Source organism: Clytia hemisphaerica, unplaced genomic scaffold (genome assembly GCF_902728285.1).
Source record: "Clytia hemisphaerica strain Z4C2 unplaced genomic scaffold, Clytia hemisphaerica genome assembly, whole genome shotgun sequence".
Taxonomy (NCBI): Eukaryota; Metazoa; Cnidaria; class Hydrozoa; order Leptothecata; family Clytiidae; genus Clytia; species Clytia hemisphaerica.
Window position 1 is genome coordinate 218225 of NW_027104093.1, and position 21179 is coordinate 239403.

At 35.8% G+C, this 21179-nt stretch overlaps 2 protein-coding genes across 3 annotated transcripts in view; both read right to left on the reverse strand.

Annotated features, from left to right (window-relative positions):
• Nucleotides 1-275: 275 nt before the first annotated feature.
• LOC136812828 (serine beta-lactamase-like protein LACTB, mitochondrial) lies at nt 276-9978 on the reverse strand. The gene is made up of 7 exons (XM_067069351.1): nt 9743-9978; nt 8421-8628; nt 6847-6993; nt 5713-5880; nt 3941-4286; nt 3066-3217; nt 276-466 (listed from the first exon to the last, which is right to left on the reverse strand). The coding sequence occupies exons 1-7, from the start codon at nt 9884-9886 to the stop codon at nt 363-365; spliced, it is 1269 nt and encodes a 422-aa protein (XP_066925452.1). The 5' UTR covers nt 9887-9978; the 3' UTR covers nt 276-362.
• A 4963-nt stretch (nt 9979-14941) lies between these two features.
• LOC136812846 (2-acylglycerol O-acyltransferase 1-like) overlaps nt 14942-21179 on the reverse strand; it is an 81570-nt gene continuing 75332 nt past the window's right edge. For both annotated transcript variants that reach the window (XM_067069372.1, XM_067069371.1), the window contains exons 3-7: nt 19497-19713; nt 18385-18512; nt 16557-16776; nt 15730-15920; nt 14942-15173 (exon numbers count right to left, since the gene is read on the reverse strand). In XM_067069372.1, coding sequence (XP_066925473.1) covers nt 15019-15173; nt 15730-15920; nt 16557-16776; nt 18385-18512; nt 19497-19713 — 911 coding nt within the window. In that variant the 3' untranslated portion in view covers nt 14942-15018. The remainder of the gene's footprint in view (nt 15174-15729; nt 15921-16556; nt 16777-18384; nt 18513-19496; nt 19714-21179) is intronic.

A 21179-nucleotide genomic window follows, 5' to 3' on the forward strand; every position in this document is an offset into this window, starting at 1 on the left:
CCGGTCAGTATTTTACCAACATTGCTCACGTTTAGTGTATAACCTCTTATTAGTAGATATCAACTAACAATAGAAAAGTGCTACTAGCGCCATAGAAAATATACTTCTCTTTTGTTAGTTGCGCTGGAAACCTCGTCCTAAGCGCAGGGACATGCCGAAATGTCGTAAAATGACATAGAGAAGCCATCAAAGTTTTAGAATTTCTATGCCACTAATCGCTCTGCTAGTAGAAAAGTGGTTTGAATCTTACAAGGGGCTTCACTGATGGTATTTTTCTTTATTTCAGATTGAAGAATGAAGAATGAAAACTAAATTGTTTAGTTATAGGGGTTTCCACTGTTAGACAAAAAGTAATTTTTAGTCTATAGTTCTTGATCCAAAATATCATTCAACTTTTCAGCCGTTTTGGTCAGCCCAATACTTTGCATGTTGACTATCAAAGCAATGACTGTGCCTTTGGGTTTTCCTTTTGATTACATTTTTCTTTGGGGTTTCCTGTGATATTCCATTCCTTTTTGGGGTTTTCCTTATGATTCGATTCTTCTTGGGGGTTTCCTGTGACATTCTTCTTTGAAGGCACAATGTAGAAAACGCTACTGACCCCTATTGCTCCACCTGTAGTGAAAAATAATGACATCGTTAATTACATTGTATGTCACACATACATGTTCATTAAAGGTTTTTTATTTACATAAGCATTCCCGTATATTTCATATCAGGACGGTGTCTCCCTATTGTTATACCGTGCTGATATAAGCAAAAAATATTTTTCTTTCCACTTTCTGACCAATTTTGCTCCACATCCGTGTTAATTCAATGTGAAAAAGCTTCTAGTTCTAGCTAATAGTTTTTAGAGGGGTCAAAACACAAACAAACAGGAGAATAAAACTTATATAATACAACTTATCTCTGGTGACAACAGCCTACGCTCGCTTAGCCGCACTGATGAGTCCCTGGATGAACGAAACACGTGTCTGCGGATAGATGTAATGTGTATAACAACTTAAATAACTATACCTGTATGATAGACTGCATTATTCCCAATTTCACGGTCAACGATCGAAGGAATTTGCCATCCAAGAGCGTATTGACTTTTCTTTGTGGACGTTTCAGTGACTGGATGCCACAATGTTTCAATAGTTGAAGGCTTTAGAATCCCTTTGGTAAAAAGTGAACATAGGCATCATAAGTAAGTCTGCGAGACCGCAGTCGGAGGCGACCCGAAGGCTCCTCATTCGATAGCTATCTACCCGAAGGTAGGGGGAGGGCGTCGCTATTTCTCCCTGGATTGCTCCACTTAGCCTTGATCCTTCTCTTAATTACTGAGCATCAAGCAGAGAGAGGCATCGAGTACCATTTTGGAAATCTTTGATATGACCAGGCTGTGGTTTGAAGCCACAACCTTGTGAATCGTAACCGGATGCTCTACCACTACACTACGACATCATATTTCTCTGCACACTACACTCAAGTTTTTTATGAGCACAAACTAAAGAAGCATCCGACATCCGACAAGCCATTTTTAGGAAATATCTGTTGTTATTTACCAGTTTACAGGTTTTTTATGTAAGTGCAAATTATCTGCTATTTTTTTACAGGAGAAGAGATCATCCATGAACAGCAGATAATTCTTTAGATGGACACCGATGATGGACATCAACAGTAAGCAGCAATAAGTTTTAGATGATGACGTTATTAGTGAACAACACTTGGTATTTTCTAGGTCAGGCAAATCTTCAAGGGTTTAAAGACAGCAAAAAAAGCAATTAGTAAATTATTAGGTGAAAGTATGGATATTGGTGTAACAGCAAAATGGCAGAGGGGAGACAGAACTTCAACTTTTTCTACATTCTAAGATAAGGAAGTAGTTTTTAGCTGAGCAACAATTACATTGTATCTGAAAAAAGGGGTTCGACCGTTAGTTTGGCATTTTCAAGGAACAACACATACATTCAGAACAACATATCCAAAAATCTAGGTCAACTATGGTTGAACAGCAGGTATTCAAAAAATATTGTTACCGGATGCTTCTGAAACTATATAAGAACATAAGACTTCGATGGCCAAAATATTAAGTACAACTTAAGAACATTTGGAGGATTCAATTTTCTTAGGAAATTGGGTAATCAGAAAGGCAAAAATCAGAAAGGGTTCAAAAGTTTTGGATGTTTTTGTGAAAAAAAGTGTAGATAGGCTAACTTAACTACATACACATTACCCGTGAAAGTGTGTCCAGTTTAATAAAAGTCTGAATTTTGCCGGGAAAAAAACCTTTTTCTTATACTTTTCACTTTCTTACAATGCACCATCACTGATATTGAGCCTTAAACACCCCTCCCCCAGAATTTAATATAGTGCTTCTTCATTCATTTAGCTCTAATTCGACATTCTATTATTCTATATATACACTTCATTATTCGATAAATAGCAAGTTTATGTATTTACATTTTTAAGGAGGGCGGAGTGACAAAAGCGATATGGAATATCCCGCAGTTCTGACCCGCAAAATCAAGGACGGTAAAATTTCTTATTTACCATCATTAGCGAGAATATTAGCGGGGCTGCCCATGCGGGTCGTCACCAAAGGCGACATGTCGTTGTCTACTTTGCTCTGTACGGTAATATTGAAAGTCACCTTCAACAAAGAAGGCTCACATAAACAACGCCATACTTTTCAATAGGCCTTTTCATAAATTATTTTGAGTGCAACGACCAATGAAGTATAAGCCCGAAGGGAATCTTCTTGGTAGGATTTGAAGCCTACCAAATCCTATAAAAGTTGCGCGGTTTAGCGTGGTCAGCCTGGTTTATACACAAATGACATATTGAAACTAAAATTTACACCTAAATTTCGAAAAAGATATCATTTGAAAACAAAGGAATCGGAAGATTCAATCCGACGTAAAGAATACGGCGCATATCTTAAGGCTCAACTTTTTCTTGCCTGAGAAAGGTTAAAAATTCGATTCTAAACCGTTGTCGGGGCGCAATCAGTCCTGATTACCCATGATCTATTCCGACTGTGAAATGGCCTTTGAAGTTTGCATAATAAAGTGCAATTGTACCTTTATCGGGCGAATGACACTTTAGCATTTCATTCCCAAACAAGATGAGATCATCCACGTTCGAAAGAAAGCCACCACCGGACCACTTATAAGAATTATCCACATACGGTACATTCATCAAACGATGCGTATTCTTCGCACGGTCATAATATCTAAAATAGTGTTTAAAAAAATCAAACAAGGCTTGGGGACACGCAACATGCTCTATCCCACCAACACAAGAAAAAAAGTGAGCGTCCCATGGTTTCTTCCTTTATTTCATGGGACAAAAAGTGAGGGAAAAATCCAAAAGACTCGCTGATTTTGTCGCTGGGACAATGGAGAAAAATTGATTTGTTTCAGGTTGGTGGGATGGAGCATGTTGCATTGCACCGACACAAAAAAAACTTCTTGTGTCCCCAAAGCCCTCTTAAATAAGTCGAAATCGTTTGCTTGTTCATCAATTTTAATCTACAAGGTTTTTCATATTAAATTGACACGAATGTAGAGCAAGATTGGTTAGAAAGAGGAAAAGAAAAACAACCTAGCCCAATTGGCTACCTGGCTTTCTAGACCAACCCCATAAAGACTACGGCTACTCTCGGGTACCTAATAGCCGCCCCCCCCGCTAATTAATTTTTCGAAAATTTTCCACTAAGGACATTCTTATTCCAACCCCCCCCGCTTATTAATTTTTGGGAAAATGTTTTTAAAAGTTCCCTTTTTTGTCCTAATTCTCCTTTTTTTTCAACTCCCCCTCCCCGCTTATTCCAACCCCCCGGCCCCCCGGTACCGATACCCCGATAGTACCCGAGAGTATTAATATAAAGATAAGAAATTATTACTAATAGACTAAGAACGTTATTTCAATATCTTAACCCGCAAGATAAACTCACCTTCCCCGATTCGGAATAATCGGGTTATTCAAATCAACGCACGTGTTTTTCATTCCCAGTCTTCTGCAAACATCTTTCATATATGTTACGTAATCTTGACCAGAAGTTTCTTCAATTATTCTACTCACTAGACTGTACGCTAAGGAGGAGTATTCATAATCGGTTCCAGGCTGATAAATCAAAGGATCATTGATGAATAACTCGAGCCCATCCTGAACACTTTTGGAATGTCTCATAATTAAATTTTCATCCCATTTCGTATTCGCTTCTTTGCCATATTTTTGAAGCAAAATATCGGCTTTGATTTTGTCTTTCTCGCTGACCTTTTCGTCTTTTTTGTCTTCTTCTGAAAAAGAAAACGCGGAATACATTAGACAATTCTAGTCCGTTAGAGGGATAGTAAACTAAAAAAATACCTCAAAACTTTATGAACTTTTCCATATAATCATATCATTTTTTTAAATTTAAAGTTGAAATCTTTATCTCAGTAAAATATATATATGATTTTTTTAAGGTTTTCATTAAATTTTTCGAGGTTAAAGTATTTTGTATCTGACAGGGCTAATCCATGATTACATCATGAATAGGGTTATCATTTGAGCCCAACGTTTATATGGAAAAAGTTCATGCAGTTTTGAAAAAACTGAAATAGGGTGCCTTTCGGTCCTTAAGGACAAGGCACCCATCAAAAGTAGGCCTAAAGTGCCGATGATTTATTTCTAACGGAAGATCATTTATTTGACCAAGTACTTTGGTTTAACTGATTAAGGCTTCCAGGAACCGAAAAAACCCATGGCAGTGTCAAGTGTCAAATTTTTATGCCGGCAAATTATTGAGGTCTCTTTTATAAGAGTACGGCAACTTTCATCAAAACCATGCAGCATTTTAGGACTTTTAAATTTAATAATCTTTAGGACAAGAATCTGAATCCCTTCATTGTGAAAGTTACCCCTATTGACAGCAAAACAATGACTTACTCTGTTTATTCGGGTCCTGAAAAATTTCGTGTTAATAAAAACCCCCTTAATTAAAACCAACATTGGTGTCCTTGAAAATTCAAATAAAATTCATGTGAATTTTTTGCATGTTAATTTCAAGGCCGTTGAATACTTGCCTAGTAATATTCGGGTAATAAGGCATCAAATCGTCTGCACAAGATGACTAAGAAAGTGAATAATTTAAGAGCCTTGAAAGATTTTGGACATTCCTTAACTAAACCTGAGAGTGGCCTAGAGAAATGAAATCCATCTCTGCTTTACGAAAGTTAACCCTATTGACGGCAAAAATAATGACTTACTCTGTTTATTCGGGTCCTGAAAATATCCTCTGATCCCACTTGTGTGTGATAAGAGATGTTTGGTTGTAATGTTGAAGGCCTTATTATGGAATTCTTTGACAGGGAAACAATGACTTACTTTGTTTATTCGGGTCCTGAAAATATCCTCTGATTCCACTTGTGTGTGATAAGAGTTGTTTGGTTGTAATGTTGAAGGCCTTATTATGAAACTTTTTGACAGGCAAAATAATGACTTACTTTGTTTATTCGGGTCCTGAAAATATCCTCTGATTCCACTTGTGTGTGATAAGAGTTGTTTGGTTGTAATGTTGAAGGCCTTGTTATGAAACTTTTTGACAGGCAAAATAATGACTTACTTTGTTTATTCGGGTCCTGAAAATATCCTCTGATTCCACTTGTATGTGATAAGAGATGTTTGGTTGTTATGTTGAAGGCCTTGTTATGAAACTTTTTGACAGGCAAAATAATGACTTACTTTGTTTATTCGGGTCCTGAAAATATCCTCTGATCCCACTTGTATGTGATAAGAGTTGTTTGGTTGTAATGTTAAAGGCCTTGTTATGGAATTTTTTGACAGGGAAATCTTTCAAATATGTTTGGATTGGGGTTTCAAGGTTGATCCTGTCTTCCTCTAGTAACTTGCCTAAAAATAATTATAAGAAGTATTATTATTCCATTTGAAATAGTTCGGCCAATTTCATTTGGATAATGGATTTACAAGCATGTTCGATGGCCAAAACATTAAGAACAAGTTAAGAACATGGGATGATGTATCGCTCCTTAAAAGAGAGGAAAATAAATTTGATAGGAAGGTGCGAGAAGCATTGGAGATCCAGCTCCGTGAGACGGCGCCACATGGTGAAAATGGTCTAAATCTAGACGATGGTCAGTATGTGACGTCTAGGTTCTGGAAACCAATGCTCTCGCACATCAGATTGAAGTCATTGCATTGATGTCATATGACTACAAAACAATGATCTCAAACTGAACGTTTGTAAATCGGATAAAGACCTTCAATAAGGTGGTGGAAATATTGTTTAAAATAAAAATTTATATGAAGAATGACCCATTTTAACGTACATTTTAAAAGTTAAGAACATTTATAGGCTTAAAGCTCAAAACTTAAGAACATATGAAATTTTGGATGATGTATTGTTGATATAAAAAAAAACTTTTCTCGAACTTAAAAGTCATTGGTGATGATCCAAATGGGCCCGCCGCCCTTATTTTTCCACCCTCTGACATGATTAATTTATGGACTATTTGCTTATTAAGCGTTTTTGGTCTGAAGCGCCATTTCGTTGGATTAAATCACGCTCTTCGAGGAAGAGGAAGAGGAAGGTCAATTTATTGAAGTTGAAAATCCTGGGTGGTCAGTAAAATAAGCTCGATAATCCAGGGTGGGCAGAAAAAAGAGGTCGATAATTCAGGGTGGTCCAAAAAATTAGAAAAAAAAATCCAAGAGTGTCCTGAAAAGTTGAAAAAAAAATTCAGGGGATCAGCTTTCCCAAAAATGACCTCCTAAACATAGGGGTACGTATTTTTTCTGGAATAGCCCAATTCATCTCTCAATAAATCTTACTAGTAAGAAGAAAAAACAAAATCTCACCAACAGCGATGGAAGTCAAACTTTTGCTGATGCTTGCAATTCTTAAAATGGTTTGGCTTGTCATTGGTAGATTGTTTTCGACGTCAGCCAATCCGATGCCTCCTTTCATGATGACGTCACCATCACGTGAAATGGCGAAAGAAATACCTGGAATGTTGACAATTAGGTTCGATTCACTTTAAGTGTGCCTTTTTTACCTCTCTCGAGCCAATCAGCTGGTTCAGGTCATTTTCAAGTGTTTTCCCAAATAGGACCGTAGAACATGGGGCGATGTGATTAGCGCAACTGTCTTTTTGAAAAGTCTATAATTAGATTCCAAACTTCATAATCTTTCCCGTTATGAACTATAATGGGCAGTTCCAGAAAAAAACCATTACTCCACTGTGGACAACAGGGTCTTTTGGATTTCCTTTTCACTTGGAAATCCTGAGAAATTTGAAAACGGCTTCGGAAAATGCAGGATTTTTCTTCAGTCATATGTATCCGAAAATCCATAAAATTTGCTCTTTCTTTCCTGCCAAGTATCAGAAAACCCAAGATTTTCCCATAAAAAATCCTGAAGTTTTTCAAAAGTAACTTGTTACGGAAAATCCATGTCGTCCACAGGGGGTAACAGACTATAACTTGAACCGCCCAATCTTACGTAATCGAGATTTTATCTCGCTGGATATTAACTAACCTCCAAACAGGTCCTAACACGTGGAAACCGCTCTTAATAGGATTCCGGATGATGGCACAAATGAATACAAAAACGAATTAACTTTACAGTTTCAATACACACACCGGGGGCACTCAAGATGTACACGAGACCCCCTTCGTGTTGTTTTCAATGATATACACACCTCCTTCTCACAGACCCACTGGGAACCCTTCCCACTGGAAAAATTGGCAAAAATATCGTCCCCAAGGGAAAATTATACTCTAATTTTTGTCCTCGCTGAAAATAACCAGACAAGCAAATCCTCACTGAAAAATATTGTGCTATTTTTTCCATCCCCACTGAATTTTCTGGCTAGAAAACAATGGAAGCCGTAAAAAATATGAGAAAATCAATCCCAATCGAGTTTTGGTCCGCGTTATTCTTACCTCCAGTGGCTTATAAAATCCCACCGGGGTTTGTGAGAATAGGGGGGGGGGCACTCAAGGTAAGCAATCCCTATGGGTAAATCTTTAGGGTTCCCATAGTTAACTGTAAAGAGTTGAAATGAGAGAAAATGCACTTTCAGGATGTAGAAAATGAGAAAAACGAAGGAAAGGTATTATGGTGCTCTAAATTGATAATTAATTTTCCTCAAATTTGGTAAAATTTTCTCTGCACTATTATAGCAGAGTCTAATTTTGAGACCCTAATTTTCAGATCGACTGTGACCCCCCCCCCACCCCCAAAATTTCACATACTGCGTATTTCAGCAACCAGTATAATATAATATAATTTAGCAGCAAAAAGGTACAAAATTATAAAAGATTGTCTCCCGATAATGGCATCCGAGAAACCAAGTTGAAATTTCGCGGACAAGCTCAACCGCGCAAATTTAATTCCCATGACAAATCACCCCATTAAATTAATAGCTTACCAGGACTTCCAGTTTCTTCTTTGATTTGTTGTAAAACACGAAAGAGTTTTGGAACCACGTGTTTGTATTGTCGACCGTATGTGATCACGTGGTCCGTGAAATCTTTATGATTATGCAGACTCGTCTGGTCTGTAGAATTGCCATTTTGTTTTCTTTTGTTAACATTTGGTGGTTGGATTTTACCGAGATTTGCGAAATCAAGATTGACCTGAATAATGATAAGATATGTACATGAAGCGAGGTGAGGGGGTACATCCGAGCCAAGAATCGACCCTGTCTGAATTAATTTCAAAAGACTGCCTCTTTTTTGACTTTTGTTACGACCCTTTGAAATTACGAGTATTTATGATCCTTTGAGAGAGTAGATTTTTGACCCTTTCAGAGACTCAATTGCTTATTTATCGTTTTTGTAGCCCTTTGAGAGACTTTCGAGGGTACAAAAAAGGACCCTTTTTGCCTAACCATCCCCAGAGATATGTACAAATGGGCTATTCCAGAAATAGTCTGTACCCCCTATGTTGCTGTGACGTCCATGATGGTCTGTAAAATAAAAAATCCAGGTTGGTCAGTATAACAAGGTCGAAAATCCAGGGCGGTCTAAAAAATGGGAGAAAAAAATCCAAGGGGGTCCTGAAAAATTGGAAAAAAATCCAGGGGGGTCGCCTTTTTTAAAAAGGACCTCCCTCAACATCGGGGGTAGAAATTTTTTCTGGAATAGCCTAATATGTGTTAACAAAAAACTCAAGTCCCTTTCACTATTCCTTCCGATATTCCTTGTAAACTCGAGCCCAAACTTCTGAAGGTTTAAAGGGTTGGTGTAGCACTGACCTTTATATACCCTGGTGGTAGCGGAACCACTACAGAACCACTACATAGAACCAGATTAGAACCACTACAGTTGTTGGTAAAGATATTCTCCGACGGAAAATTTTATCAAATCATAAATTGAGAAACGTCGATTGGTGCTACCATTAGGTTACCACTTTTCTATAAATTCAAATCAAAGATGGCCGAAATAGCTTTATCCAGGGTTTGTAAAAGCCAGTATAAAGGTCAGTGGTTGGCAGGTGCACATCATTTTCATAATAAGAACCAGTAAGTTTTTAATGAGGTTTGGCTGTTCTATTTTTTTGGTACTAATTGTTCTTATCCTGTTCTTAATTAAGGTATTCTAAGCTGTTTTACCCAATTTTTACAACTTTGATCTTTAAATTGCTTGAAATTGAGTAAAATTCAGGCTCAGAAATGTTCTTATTTTTTGGCAAGTTTTAGGCTCATTATTCTCATAAAATTGTTCTTATAAAATAAACCTAAAATAATACCTCATTCTTCTCTGGACAATCGTCATGAATTTCAGTCATTGTTTCGTTCGAAGCTTCAGCATAATTCCATTTGAACCATTCATAACCAGCAACAGTGGTAGAAATACCAAGAAATGTTCCAAACTGCTTGATTAAAATTGTCATTTTTTTCTCCCAGATTTGTTTGCATTAATAGTTGTTTGTATCAAATTTTGTGTACTTTATTTCAAAATTGTCCAATAAGTCAAGGTTCCAAACTGCTTTAATAAAGTCGTTATTTTTCTCCCGAATTTGTTTGCGTTAAGGGTTGTTTCTTTAAAATTTTATGTACTTTGTTTCAAAATTGTCCAATAAATCAAGGTTCCAAACTGCTTAATTAAAGTCGTTATTTTTCTGCGAATTTGTTTGCGTTAATGGTTGTTTGTATCAAATTTTGTGGTACTTTGTTTCAAAATTGTCCAATAAATCAAGGTTCCAAACTGCTTAATTAAAGACGTTATTTTTCTGCGAATTTGTTTGCGTTAATGGTTGTTTGTATCAAACTTTGTGTACTTTATTTCAAAACTGTCCAATAAATCGAAGTTCCAAACTGCTTAATTAAAGTCGTTATTTTTCTGCGAATTTGTTTGCGTTAAGGGTTGTTTGTATCAAACTGGTATACTTTGCATCAAAAATAACGTTCAATAAATAGAATTATTTTGCTCACTAATTCTGTGTCCTGATATATTATCTCTACTGAAAATTTTTTGTCAATCTTGTCAATTTCGATCAATAAAGATTCTCCTGTTTTGGAGACTTTTCAAACCAGATTGTTGATTTGAATAATTAGCAAAATTTCTGTTTAAAGTAAAACTTACTTTATCTCAGTCAAATTTATACTCAAAATTTATCTCATGTAATGACATGAACCATATATCGGGCACCAAACAGATTGCTTCAAGTATTGATTTGATTTTCTATTAAATGTTTACTCAAAAATAGTTTATTCAATTATGATGATCAATAGCAACCCGGCATCAGAATTTTTCCGTCAATTTGTTCAAAATCAACAATGTATCGCTAAAGTATAAATTCGTAAATTAAATTTCAAAATCTTCGGAAGGTATAAATTGTTTGCGCGTATCAACAATCCAAAAATTTCCGTCAATTTTTTGCAATAATATGAAAACCAATAGCAAAGTCTTCAGTAATAATTGAATCTAATTTAATGATCACCAGTTATGAATGAATTTCTCCAGCGATTCCAAAATTTGTTACTTCATTAATTTCACATAAATATACAACAACAACAACAACAACAACAAAATGGTTTCGATAAATTTTCGATCCAAAAATATAAATTTCCTCAATTTTTCTTTGTCAATTTCAAAACCAACGATATGTGTATGTCCTCTCCACAAAGGAAATACAAGGAAATACAAAAATTATTCAAAACAAAATCCTCATTGCATACATGTCACACAATATTTCATCTTTTCTTTTTCATGTAAATTCTGAAACGAGAGAAAAATAGAAAAACATCAAGAGTTCAATAATGGAAAGCCTTTAAATGCTCTCAATATTTTTGGTAGACGATGCTATATCGTCTGTTTTTTAGAGGGTCAGTAACCGCGGGAAAATATATAACCGTATAACCAGAGTGCCAGGGCGGTTTACGGGGAAAAAGAGGCGGTAAAGTTTGGAACAGCTGTAAACACCACCGCCCGAATTTATCACGCCTCTTAAACTATTCCCTTTTTTAGTGATCTTATGTAGACGATATAGGGTCGTCTATATTTTTGGTCACGAAACGTTACGTAATTACATTTTATATTCTATATAAAAAAAACATCTATTGTCAATTCAAAATCAAAATAAGACAATCCAGTTGAGTAAGGGGCCTGGAATTCCCGAGTTATCTTTTTCTGAGTTATTTCGCATCTTACGTCATAATTCTAGTTTTGCGACGTCATTATGATGCCATCACAAAAATGATAACTCGACTTTTTTTTTAGCTTTAAACTTTTCTTGTTATTTGGTGTTTTTTTAACTCGGTTTCGTTTTCTCGAAAAGTTAAAGGCACGAAAAAAACCCGAGTTAAAAAATCCACCAATTAGAAAGAACTTCCGACTTTTCTTTTGAGTGATTCACCCCTTGGAGTCAAGAATATACCCATAATACCCGAAATTTAAGAGAACCATTATAATACCCGAGTCGTTGTTTATATAAGTTATAAAATGTCAAATTAATTTATATACAAATTGAATTACTGAATGTATAGTGAAAAGTGTACTTGGCCTGAACTACTTTCCTTAAGCGTGATTTCCACCAGTGCAAAAGAGCTTTCGCACATATACCGCACTGGTGACAACTGTACTTTGCGAAAGATTCAATCGCGTCATTGTGCGCTTTAAAATTTATCTAATATTCCGATGGCGGATTGGCGCCCGCCTACGCTGAAGCTCTAAAGGAGCGAGCCAATCTCCCATCGGAGAGGTTTAGTAGTTGTCCTGTGATGTGGCGACGACAGTCGGGTTCGATTACCCTTGGGCTTAAACCTAAAAATATTTCGGTTAGACCGCCTATTACCCGAAAACGAGGGTTGGGTTTTAGGCCTCCCGCTGCAAAATCGTCTTGTCTTGCTAAGTTCCGTAATCTAAACCTTCCAGATGTTGAAAATTTTCCCCACCTTCAGAGCTTTAACGTGTCGGATGAAAAATTTCTTATAAAGGTACATAAAAGTATTAAAATTGCGCGAACCGCGTGTCATTAAAGAGAACAATTAAAATCACGTGTCCAAAACAAACTTGTAAAACAATTGAAACAATCAAAATCAGCCATATTTGTTTTGATTTTTCATTTTGACATGTGACATTTGTTTTGATTTTGTACTCCGCTGCATACGGTTTGTTTACAAATTTTGTCAGTACTTTAACGTCCCTTTAAAGTCCATTTGACGTCCGGTGAGAAGGTTTTGGTTCATTGTCGATAAATTATTTACAAAAATTGGTGTATTATGGTAATTGCAAATTAATGAAGAAAAAAAAATTATCAAAACTAAAAATTTTAATGACAGAATGACAAAAATAATAGTAAAAAAAATAAAATTTCCTGACGATGGTAATTAACCTTTCCCCTCCGCTGTTTTTTATATTTTTACGCGGTCTGCGCGCAACATTTTTTGATGAAAATGCAATTTTCACGATAACCGTTATAACTTTTTGAAAAATTAACTTCAGAAAAAAACCCTTATATTTTTGGAAAGCCCTACCTTTCCCCTTTCTAAATATGTTTAACTGAGTACTTCAAACAATTTTGGACAGAAATTATGAAGCCAGACAAAAGGTATATGAAAAAACAATGTCGCGAAAAAGTCATTTTTTGGTGCAAAACTTCAAAAAATTATAGAGAACTGAAAAATTGATAAAAACACTTACTTTTTTCTTTAGAAGGTTTCTTTATAGTTAGGTAATACAATTCCATACTTTTGAAAAGCCAAATAAAACTCTAAAACACTTTTATAAACCCTTACTTTCATAGCTAACTTTCTGCCTCCTCCAGTTTCACAAAATCACGCAACACAGCTTGGTCTACCATTTCTATTTTTGAAAAATGTTGCGTCATACCAAAACAAACCCCGATTGTTTCTTATCGGAAATTTCACGCTGATTCCGATTTTTTAATCGGTTTTACCGTACCTCTGACGGTTGGGGCGTAATCCGATCAAATATAAAGGTCACCTTTAAAAACGTATATATACGTCCTTAGGAACGTATCAAAGACGTATATGTACGTCCTTAGGAGCGAAAAGGTTAAATTAGCTTCCAATAAATTAATAAATTAAAATACATTGTTATTAGATACGTTGAGCTATTGTTCTCCAATCTCCACAAATTTTCATTGCACTGTCGAGGTATATAGCAAAAAGTTTTGCCAAGATTGTTTATAAAGCAAGAGCCCCCTCATGCCACATGTTTAGATTAAAACTAAAGCAACTATATAGCTTGTTTGTGGTTTCTCCCCTGAGAAAAGTATAATTAAAAGTAATGTCGAATCATTGGCTCAACTAAAAGTGAAATTTTATTTACATTTAGTCAGGTCAGTAAAGTAGAACAGTCGTCGACGACGAGAAAGGTCATGGGTCCAATAAATGGACTTTGATGATTCGCTGACAAAAGGTTCAATCTCAAAATTTGTGTCTGAGAAAAAGGTTTCAGTCTTTTTGATTTGCCAATATAAATTTTGAGACTGACACTTTTCTTGTAGTGAAAATGATTCAACCGAGTTTTTGTATTTGCACTTTTGAGAACGGTAAAGTGACTGAGTCGGTTTGGAATAACCCGCACCCGCAAAATTAAGGACGGTAAAAATGCTGATTTACCGACTCCTCAGTCAGTTGGGATGTAGACAAATTAGAACCTTACCGTCTACGTCGCAGAAAAACACAAATACATAAACTCGATATTGGAGCCTCGATGGCTGCGATACAGTAATTCATGCATCACTGCTTAAGTGTTTACCAATTAAAGCGAGAAACCATAGGCAGTGGAATTTCAGTGAACTAGAATATAATAATTTTTTTTAAATAAGAAACACAGTAAATTTTTTATTACGTTCGGCAGTTCTTTGAGCTTAAGAGTGTTGTTCTAATCTTGTTCTTATTTCTAGGGCAAAACTTAAGTATCTAGGTCTATTTTTACTAATTTTAAGTCTTGATTTGCTTAAATTTGAGCCATTTTAGGCTCAGCATTATTCTTATGTTTTAAATTTGTTTTTATTATTCGGTCTCATTGTTCAATACACACCAATTCCACAAATTTATCATTAACTCAATTAAAAATGAAACTTTTGTCTTGTAATCGAAATACAGTCTCCATAACTCGAAGGCGAATAATGGAACACAAATTTGTTCGAGTTATGGAAAATTTCGAATTATGGAGTAAGGTTTATATAAAACAATGTTAACTGAAAGGACGCGAAAACTTGTTCGAGTTAAGGAGACATTCGAGTTATAGAGGTAACTCGAGTCTCCATAACTCGAACACGCACGTGGAACATAAATGGTTTGTATGGTTATCCAGTACCTTCCCACAAACCAAATTGTTTCTTTTGTTTTGATATAAAAGCGGTTTTCGTCTAACAGGCTAGAATATGGTTTGTACGGCTTTGTTAACAGAAGGTTCCATAAAACTTGTTCGAGTTAAGGAGACATTCGAGGAATAGAGATTCGAGATAAAGAGATTCTACTATAATATAAAAACTACATATTTAAATATAAAAAATAACAATAATAACAACAATCACTCCATAATGTGACGTCACATGAATGACAATTCAACATCTGGGTGATTCGAATATTTCTTTTTGTGTTGATCATACAGCGCAGTGAGTGCATCAATATATTTGGTGTGCAAATTATCGATCATTTCTTGAGTAATTTCAGTGGACTTGGTGACTGGAATGGGCTCTCCAACTAAAATAAGAAAAAGTAAAGAACATTTTGAAGGTTTTGTTTTTAGATAAGAGTGATATCGTTTGCTTACTCATCAATTTTAATTTATAAGCTTTTTCACATGGGATTGACATGGATGTGGAGCAAGATTGGACAGAAAGAGGAAAAGGAAAACTTTCTTTTGCTTATATATCAGCATAATATAACAATAGGCAGACACTGCCCTGGTATGAAATATGTGTCTGATATGAAACGGGAATATTCATGTAAAGATAAAACCTTAAACAAAGTCTCAGTGGCTACAATCGGGGAGATAATACGTCGGCCAAAAATTTCATGAAATATACCGGTTGCAAAAAAAGAGTTTGTAGTGAAATCACGCTTCTACTCGAAATCTTTGTGCCGGCCTTTGAACAATAGAAAAAATGACGTATTGGGTGCAGAAAAGTTGCATAATTTCGTGAAGTCATTGCAGTGGTGCATATCATGAATATCATGAATTTAGCGGATTCGGGCTAAAATCGATAATGATTTTAATCCCAGCCAAAATTAACACACTTTAAAAATAAATCCTCACCGACAAGATTGACTGGCACTCGAAATGGCATCAATCCAAACGAGTATTGAAAAATTCCTCGACCGTAAAACATGACAGGTGCAATTCCACTAATGGAGCGAATCATTTCTTGTAACCGTCGCAACCACGGATGTTGTGCTTGACACAAAAGATCATTTTCACCAAAACCGTAAACAGGGACTAAGTCAGCTCTATAATAAAAAGTAATTGAAATTTTCAGAATTAGTTTGAGTAAAGAAAACGATTTAATTCCATACTCAAAGTTTCATTCCATCCAGGATGGCAGTCTTCAGTGAAATCACATAGAATGAAAGCTTGTTTGAGTAAAGAAAATTATTTAATTTCATACTCAAAGTTTCATGCCATCCAGGATGGCAATCCATAATGACCGGTCTCTACTTTCACGCGACATGAGCGAAAACTTTTTGACGTTTTTGTAAGGTTATTGATCGGTTGAAAAATGAAGCAATTCCATTGGTAGAAATTGACGTAACGGGAGAAAAAAGTAGAACTTCCTTCAAGGCTGGTCTGAACTTTCGCGCGAAAATGGCGAAAACGTTTTTCAATGTTTTTGCCTGCATAAAAGATTATGTCATTAAAAACATTTCGAGCGAAAAAAAAAAATTTGAAAAGAGTATCGGAAATTCCAGATTTTTCCACCAAAAAATTGATTTTGTATTGGAAATCCAGGAGTTTCAATTGCTTTTGTCTTGGAAATCCAGGGATTTCAAAAAAAACATTTTGCCACCCCCCCCCCCCTGTAACGGACTTTAACTGGAAGAGCCCAATGATATTTTAAATATATGATGAAAAAATTGTTGCCTTACCCATTCTTAAGCGCCAATTTCACAAAACCTTTACGTCCTTTCAATTTCAACTTCGCGGACCCAGGGTAAGCTTCTAAAGATTCGGCTGCTCCTCCAATAACAATAATGGCTGCGTTTCCTGTTCCCTGATTGGTGCAAACATGATTAATGCTTTCTTTGGAAACGTCGTTTAAGCCAAGACCGAGAAGAAAGTCGCGATGAAAGGGCCATCGAAAGTTAACTAGAAAACAAAGATCAAAATAGTCAGTTGGATGTCAATTTAGTCTAAAGGTAGACGATGCTATCGTCCGTATAATATATTATCATGATATTATGATATAACATAGTTTGTATATTATAAAACGTAATATGTTTCGCGGCGGATAGAGTCTGTGTTCAAGACAACAGCTCCCGAAAAAAATTCCCGTCTTCACGTTTTGTTCCTCTTAGATGAAGCTCGTATTAGACTATAGCATAGTCTAATCTAAAGGGCAACATTGTCGGGTAATATATTGAGAATATATTGCTGAATGCCGTCAATATATTGAAAAGGTGTCCGCGATATATTGTCAGCTCAATTTGCAATATTCCAACAATAAAGGGGGATTTAAAAGACAATTATGACAAATTAAAAAAGAAAAACTTTGCATTTTGCAAAATAACCATTTGAAAAAATTACTGGTTGCTCGGCACTGAATATTGATCACCAATATATTAGGTAGTCTAAGTAGCCCTTAAAACTTAACAGATTTCACAGGATATCAGACTTTAAGACCATGTTCGCACGTAACGATTCTGTTTTGCTCCGAAACGAAATAAAGCTAGTTACATTCTAGTTACATTCCAGTTTCAGGTCACTTCTAACCAATAGCTTCATTTCATTTCGGAGCGAAACGGAATCGTTTAACGTGTGAACATGGTCTAAATGGTCATTTATTTTCGTATGTTTGAGTATACAGTTGACGCTCTCTAATTCGACGTTCTACTATTCGATAGGCTCCCTTATTCGATGAAATTTAAAGTCCCCGTCAACAAGAAGCTCTCATAAACGACACTCCCTTATTCGATAAGCTCCCTTGTATTCGATGAAAATCCAATTCCCCTTGAAGATCGAATTAGAGAGCGTCAACTGTATAAGACTTGCTCAGAATTTCATGCTCCATCAAATGAAAACGACCATTTTTGTTAAATTCGACATTTGAAAATTCTCAAATTTTTACTCATTTTGGGGGTTAGGAATTTGGCCTACAACGTCAGTTTTTGCTAGCCTGTTAATTACTATTTCTTATATGTTTTACATAGTAGAATTAATGTTCAATTTTTTTATTCATACATCTGATGATCGTCTCTGGCGTGAAACAGTCTGTAATGTTTTAATTTTTTAAAGAAAAATAAATTTTGAACTTCACGGACCCCCTCTCAAAAAAGTCTTATAATCCTATATACTTTCGAACTAATTACATGTGGTTGCTAACGGTTTGCCCCCAACCTCGTCCGCGTGTATCCTAGGCTTTATTTACGTTATTGATTGACGCCAGAGAATTATCTAGCGCTATCAGTAAGCATAAAAAAGCTGATAATACGCAGAGAACGAGGTTGGTTTGCCCCCTACTAAAATATTTGTTATTCGTACCATAGATATACCCGCCATCTTTAATCAAAGTTTTTAGGAGTAGCACTTATCGAAATGGTTCAATTTATAATACAATTAAATTTTCTGTTCAATTTATTTTAGAGGCGTTTGCCACCAGTTTCATTGTTTAAATTCAAAAGCCCGGCAAAAGTCCGGTGTTTCTCAGGTGTTTCCGTATCAAAGATTACGTCATGAATACCAAAATTAAACACTTACATTTTAGTGTCATCAGATGAGGAACGATTCCAGGGAACAATTTGGAGAATCCTGCACCTTCGGTTGCAAAACTACTAAATGCACCGCTACTGATCACTCCATGTGGGTGATAACCAAAGATATAATTCCTGTCAAAGAAAATAGAATAATATTATTGTTTCAAGGCTTACAAAGAATCCATCAAAGATTTATTTTTTAATTTGCTGGACTTTAATTTTACCAGACATATTATTTGTAAATTCGATTACTATAGTGGAGTCTCCATAATTCGAACCCGCACAGAGAAATTTGTTAGAGTCAAGGAAATTTCGAGTTATAGAGTAAGGTTTAAGAGGTATTGTTAACTGTTAACTAATATATTCTCGTTTGAGTTAGGAAGATATTCGAGTTATAGAGGTTCGAATTATGGAGGCTCAACTGTAATGCAAAAAAAATAAATTACTTTCATTTTGTTTCAGAGAAAAGTGGAACTATTTCACTGTATATTGTAAGATAGTCTACACAATAGACAGCTCCAGGCTTTCAGGCCTTAAGAGTAGGAGTTTTACGCTCGAAACGAAGGAAGATATGACGTAGCCTAATTGTACACAACGATATTTCAACGTCCATCTAACGTTATATAGACTCTCGGGTATCTAATAGCCGTCCCCCCGCTAATTAATTTTTCGAAAATTTTCCACCTAGAACATTTATATTCCAACCCCCCCTCCGCTTATTAAGTTTTGAGATTTTTTCCAACCCCCCTCCCCCCCGCTTATTCCAATCCCCCCGGCTATTAAGTACCCGAGAGTATAGTAAGAATCCAAGCTAGCACACAACGTTGTTTCAACGTCCATCTAACGTTATATAGACAACTATAGTAAAAACCCCAGCTGGCGCACAACATTGTTTCAACGTCCATCTAACGTTATATAGACAACTATATAAAGAATCCCAGCTGGTACACAACGTTATTTCAACGTCCATCTAGCGTTATATAGACAACTATAGTAAGAATCCAAGCTGGCACACAACGTTGTTTCAACGTCCATCTAACGTTATATGGACGTTATGAACGTTTGATAAACGTTGAAAGAACGTTGTGTGTCCTCTGGGAAAGAAAAAAAACGTACCGGTCGGCAGGTAATTCAGCAGTTTTGACCAATTTGATGGGAAAATATTGACAAAAATAATTCCATACAGGTAGCCGGCGTAAAAGTGAGAACCGCCTTCCGCCTCGGGCGGAAACGTCAAAATCCCATAGAAAGTAGTACGTGATATAAATAACAGCGAGAAGCGATAACGGTGAAAACATAAGAATGATGAAACTTATTGTTCCCAATAATGGTCCTGTAACGAAAATTTAAAATGAAAAGATATGAAAATACAGTTGACGATGTTCTTCTATTCGATACGTACTAATAATAGCATGGTTTGAAGACTGTTTAAAAAATTAAGGGGGTTTTATGACCTTATTACACAAATATCACAAGGCAAGTATTTAACGGCCTTGAAAATTACACGATCTAAAATTAACAAAAATTTCCGCCTTCCGCCTTGGGCGGAAACGTCCAAAGTCCCAAAGAAAGTAGTACGTGATATAAATAACAGCGAGAAGCGATAACGGTGAAAACATAAGAATGATGAAACTTATTGTTCCCAGTAATGGTCCTGTAACGAAAATTTAAAATGAAAAGATATGAAATACGGTGGATTTCCGTTAATTCGAACTTCTATTATTCGCATCGTTCTAGAATTTTAAGGCTTGGGGACACGAGAAGTTTTTTCCGCGTTGGTGCAATGCAACATGCTCTATCCCACCAACACAAGAAAAAACGTGTGCGTCCCATGGTTTCTTTCTTTATTTTATGGGACAAAAAGTGAGGGAAATACCCAAAAGACACGATGATTTTGTGCGATGGACCAGGATGGACAATGGAGCAAAATTGATTCGAATGGGATGATTTGGGAATAATAGTCCCGAGGTTCATTGAAAACATTTCAAAATACCCCAAACGTGCGAGGTGATTACAGCAGGGCTATTAAAGATTAATCACCCTGCTCCTCCCTTACATTTCTAAGATAAATGTAATGAGCCCCCTTATTCGATTATTGAAAGTCACTGTCACAAGAAACTCTCATAAACGACCCTCTATATTCGAATCTCCCTTTTCGATTTTGAAAGTCACTGTCAACAGAAACTCATAAACGCCCTCTACTATTCGATATGCTCCCATATTCGATTATTGAAAGTCACTGTCAACAAAAACTCTCATAAACGACCCTCTGCTATTCGATATGCTCCCTTATTCGATTATTGAAAGTCACTGTTAACAAGAAACTCTCATAAACGACCCTCTACTATTCGATATGCTCCCTTATTCGATTATTGAAAGTAACCGTCAACAAGAAACTCTCATAAACGACCCTCTACTATTCGATATGCTCCCTTATTCGATTATTGAAAGTCACTGTTAACAAGAAACTCTCATAAACGACCCTCTACTATTCGATACGCTCCATTTTTCGATGAAAATCTAATTCCACTTTATCCTACTGTACATAGAAGGGCGCGATAAAACTGATTTAATTAAAGCGACATAAAAGTAGTAAAATGTAAAGCAATTGCAAAAACAAAAACAAAAAAATCCACATTCAAAAACAAAAATCAAATCAACGATCAAAAAAAAAAACAAAACAAAAATCCGAACCGCAACAAAAAAAAAAAAACAAAGAAAACCCCCTCCAAAGCAACAAAAAATAAAAAACACAAAAAAAAAAAAACAAACAAAAAAATAAAAACAATCATCAACAGC